Consider the following 4,834-nt stretch of genomic DNA (forward strand, 5'->3'; position numbering starts at 1 on the left):
ACTGCAAGGCAAGCGCCCTTGTTTTCCTTTTTTTCTTTATCTTTAAAAAATGGATAAAAGAAAGTTCCAAATTTCAAGAAGCGAATTGGAAAACAAATGTAGCAGGATCTATAAAAATGTTCACGTATTTGAAAAAATGTTCTCAAATTTTAAAATGTATACATACTCAAAAGGTACGTGAATTCAAAAAACATGTATGTAAATGCAAAGAATGATAGTGGGTTTGAAAAATTGTTTGTGAATTTCAAAAAATGTTTGCAAATTAAAAAAATTAGCAATTCTGAAAAGAATGTTCACAATTCCAAAAAATGTTCATGACTTGTAAAAATGTTCCCAAATTGGAAAACTGTTCATGATTTCAAAAAATATTTGTGAATTCAAAAAGTATTTATGACTTCCAAAAACATTTGAGAATGTGTAAAAAAATGTTTGCGGTTTTAAATTTTGAATCGGATGAACAAGTTTTAATATATGATGAACATTTTTTGAAATTGATGATTTTTTAAAATCAGTTTGATGAACAAAAAAAAGGTCATGATTTTAAAAATTGTTCACGAAAAAAGAAGAAAGTAAAAAAGAAAATAAAAACGAAAAAAAGTAAAAGAAAATAAGATAAAAAGAAAGAGAAAAACGAGCAAGAAAAAAGAAAAACAAAAAATGAAAAATGAAAAGCCCAGCTGTAGGCCTCGCGTGTGTGCCTGGGCCAGCCCATCTTGCGATCGCCTTCACGAGGCTGCCTGGAGCAGGTGGTAGCCATCTCAAAACTCAGCCCCAGGCCCGGCCCGCAGGCAACACCGGGTCTGGCCGGGTCGGCTCGGGCCGACCGGGCCGGGTAACCCATGGCCAGGTATAGTCTCACATGAAACTGAATGCTGATGCAGCTGTTGCAAAATCTGCCAACAAGGGGGCTGTTGGGGTGGTGTGCCGAGATGATCAGGGGTGTTTCCGTGGTGCTTCTGCAGTAGTATTTGAAGGGATCACCCAACCTTAAACCTTGGAAGCTTATGCCTGCAGAGAAGCATTAGCACTGGGCCAAGATCTCCAACTTGAAAAGCTTCAAATTTCTTCTGACTGTCTGAGAGCCATAAGGGAGATCGAGTCGGCCAAGAATTATGGAGTCGGCCAAGTAATGGAGAGCCGCACAGGTTAGCTAAAATGGCATCAACCCTCGGTGTTGGGCGTCATTTGTGGCTCCTAGCGCCTCCAGATCATTTATGTATTCCTCTGAACCTTGATATCTAATAAAGCTACGCTGTTTATCTCAAAAAAGTAGCAGTAGGCCACATACTGTACTGCAAACTATTCAGAAGTTGCTAAAAGAAACTATTCTGAGTTCCCCCCTAAAAATTTGCTAAAAAAAACCATTCTCAGGCTTCGGCCTGCAAAAAATTTGCACATAACCAAGACAGGGAAGCCGTCCTTGGTTGAACTCACTCTGAATGTGTAAACACAAATTCATTCTCTGCTATAGTTTGGACTGAAGCTTTAAGTGGCAACACTAGATGATTCATCAAAGAGAAACGCAACGCTGCTGGAAACATGCTCTGCTATCACCACATCGTAAGTGGCCGGAATAAGACTGCAACCACTACAGACTAATGCCACCCCATCGTTGTTCAAGCACTTAATATCTGAATTTGAGAACAGCAAATAGGTTTCCTACATTGTCAGGAGAAAGGGTTTTGCCAAACCCCTATCTCACTGCAAAAAGTTTTGAGACGGTGAAACTCTGAACAAGTGAACTGTGAAGCGACGGTCAGGAGTCCTGCTCTGGTCTTTCTCTACACTGCATCGACATCCGGGTACCGCACCCCCGCGTGGGCTGAAATAGAATTTACAAGGAACGGTGAGGAGGTAAGATCATCATATTGCTAAAACAGAGTCAATAACAAGATCAAGAAGACAGTTGATGTACAAAACCTGAAAAGATTGTAGAAACTAGTTTCCATGTAGTGTTGTGGGATACAGCCTGAATTTTTTTTCTGAATTCACAATTGGCTAAATCATATAGAAATCAGTATTTTCTATGTGAAGCTCAACTCATATGATATGACTGAACTGATTACAGTTTTCTTTCTGAATTACAATTTTCTTTCAAGTTCCTAGAGTGTGAACATCTAGCAACCAGCTAAGCTTCAGACTACACATGGAGCAGATTAATCCAACAGACACAGTGCAAATACAACAGTTCAAGCAATTGCAAAGTCCTAACTGAAGAAGACCAGCTAAGCTTCAGTGAACTGTTTTTCAGACTGTAACACTGTTTTCCAACACTGAGGCAAGACAGTACTCCATTAAAATAGAACCCAAAAGATCATGGCAACATCTTGCAAAGGGTGATCAGTAGGGTTCACCTGGCGTCCGGACGGGGAAGACGAGGATGTGGAGGTTCTGGCGGCTGCGGGGCAGGTCGACGACGAGTGGGGTAGGCCGCCCGAAAGTACCGGCTTCGACGCACATGGCGACGTCGGAGACGCCCATGGTGGCCTCCAGGCGGCGGATCAGCGTTTTCCTCAGGTCGAACACGGACTTCCCCTCGAACACGAAGGCGCCGCGGGCGATGCGGCTCCCGTCGGCGCCCGCCCGCACGTATACGATCACCCGCGACGGCATCGGCAACACGGTGATGACTCTTCGGGTGAAGGGAAGCTGCAGTTGAGTCGCAAAGAAACATCATGATGCCAGGAGATCAAATCAAACACGAAGCGCAAATTCGCCACGAATTGCTCCAAGGCGAATGGAATTAACACGATTTGCAATCTTTGCGGTCAAATTCCGATGCGTTCAAGAACCCAAGTCGCGCAAATTCGACAAGAATCAAGAAGCGGGCATGGCGGACTCACCCTGACCCTAGTCGGAGGTCGAAGGAGAGGCATGGCGGCCCTGAAGGGGATGGGCTCCACCACCCAGTGCATCTTCGTGCTGAAGTTGTCGAAGGCGTCGACGCTGGCGCCGGTGTGGATGTACCTGCCGTTGGCGCGGAGGTAGCGCCAGGCGCCGTTGCGGAGGTGGCGGCCGGCGACGTTGCGGAGCAGGACGTCGTTCCCGGAGTCGGCACCGACGGCGACGGGCTCCCACCTGATGGCCTCCTCCTCTTGATCATCGTAGTTGCGCTGCTCGACGCAGCGCCCGCGGTGGCCCAGCGGCGCCGGCGCGTTCGTGGCGACGAGGTAGCGGCCGTAGGCAGCGCTGTAGAGAAGCATGTGCTGGGCCAGGGCGTCGGCATTGCCCTGGTGGTACAAGTGCACCGCCCAAGCCGCGTTCATGGAATCCCGGCGGTGGTGGAGGGAGACGCCATGCCCGTCCTCATCGGCGTGCAGGTACGTGCCGTGCACGCGGCTCCGCAGCCGCACGTAGTGGCCGTCCTGGAGATGCTCCATCTGCCGCGGGCGCCGCTGGAGAGCAGAGACGGTCGGCGCTGCGCGGTGGAGAGATGGTGAGGATGGGTTTCTTGGGGCTCCGGCGAGGAAGAGAAGATGAGAAGCGAAAGGAAGCTGTTGGTTGTGGCGGTTACGTTCGGGCGCCAAGGCAGAGTATTTCAAGCTGGCTGACACGCCGTCGCCGTAGGTGGGCTTGCGGGCCGGGGCCGAAAAAGTATGCTCCTTGGGCCGCGTAAGTTAGATCCGCACGTCTCTTGTCCACAACAAACTGCTGTTGTAGACTCAAAAAACAAAACAAAACAAAAACTGCTATGTTTCTCAGCTTATACAACAAGCTAAAAAGTTTCTCAAAAAATACTATAAGCTAAAAAAAGCTAAAATATGCTTTGTCTAAAATGGCTAAAAAATGCTATGCTTCTAGAAAAAAAAAGTCATGTTTTTCTGTGCTCAATAAAAAAGCTCTCCTTTCATGCTTTACTAAAAACAATGTTCTCATATATATATCATGTTTCATAAAAATAAACTCTAGTTTCATGCGCATCAAAGCATACAAGTTGTATTGTATTGCGAGGGGGACCTTAACCACCATGGGAGAAAAGAGAGAAAAGCAGAGAAATTGATCACCACCTCATGTTCTATGTGTCGTGTTGGTGCCCTCATGTCCATGACTATTCTGAATATGGAGCCGAGGAACTCCGGATGATTGTTTTGCATGTAGATTATTATGTGTTTTTAATGTCAAGGTTAAGTATCCTTTCTACGGATGTCCTCGTGGCGTGAGGCTAAGGTCTACCGGCTCTATACACATCCTGTCATGGAGCCGCGGTGACAAAAAATGGAGAGCCAATAATCTTTCCGGTGCAGTAGATTAACGACTTATGTTTGTTGGATGGTTAATGATGCTTACTCATCGTAGTTTTAGGATGTCGATGGTGGTGCCAAGTATGAATATGATGTCTTGTACTCATGTTTCATCATTTAGCACACATGGTCTTCTTCCTCGTTGGCTCGGTGAGGAGGGACAATTTTTCCAGCATATATTGCAACGAGAGTTTTCAAGCATTTAAGTTTTCAAAGGGCTGGACGATTTGTGAGAACTCTTTGAAACACTTGAAGTTGGTCAAACTTTCACTTGTTTGATCTTTTGCTCTACCAACATAAAAATCTCATGCTCTACCAACATAGAGATTGCTTCCTGATATCCCTAGCTAGTTTTTATGCTTGTTCTGTGAATACGACATTGGGCCCAAAAGCGCAAGGGTTTGCTATAGGAAGCAAGTTTTACCCGTAGTCGAGAACCAATGTACCAACCAGTGGGTTTCTTCCAATAGCCAATGATCAGAACCTGCACACAACTAAGACGCTTCACTTGGTACCCAACATTTCTAGTGAGGTTGTCAATCTCATCACCTTTGCTAGTTAGAAGCATTAATATATGATGTGGATGGAAATGA

General features: G+C 45.8%; 1 protein-coding gene across 1 annotated transcript; it reads right to left on the reverse strand.

Annotated features, from left to right (window-relative positions):
• Nucleotides 1-1,576: 1,576 nt before the first annotated feature.
• Nucleotides 1,577-3,495, reverse strand: LOC123152390 (uncharacterized). The gene is made up of 3 exons (XM_044571955.1): nucleotides 2,844-3,495; nucleotides 2,355-2,649; nucleotides 1,577-1,822 (listed from the first exon to the last, which is right to left on the reverse strand). Exons 1-3 carry the CDS (start codon nucleotides 3,378-3,380, stop codon nucleotides 1,782-1,784), a joined length of 873 nt encoding a protein of 290 aa, XP_044427890.1. The 5' UTR covers nucleotides 3,381-3,495; the 3' UTR covers nucleotides 1,577-1,781.
• Nucleotides 3,496-4,834: the final 1,339 nt, after the last annotated feature.

This window comes from Triticum aestivum, chromosome 7A (assembly GCF_018294505.1).
Source record: "Triticum aestivum cultivar Chinese Spring chromosome 7A, IWGSC CS RefSeq v2.1, whole genome shotgun sequence".
NCBI classification, from domain to species: domain Eukaryota; kingdom Viridiplantae; phylum Streptophyta; class Magnoliopsida; order Poales; family Poaceae; genus Triticum; species Triticum aestivum.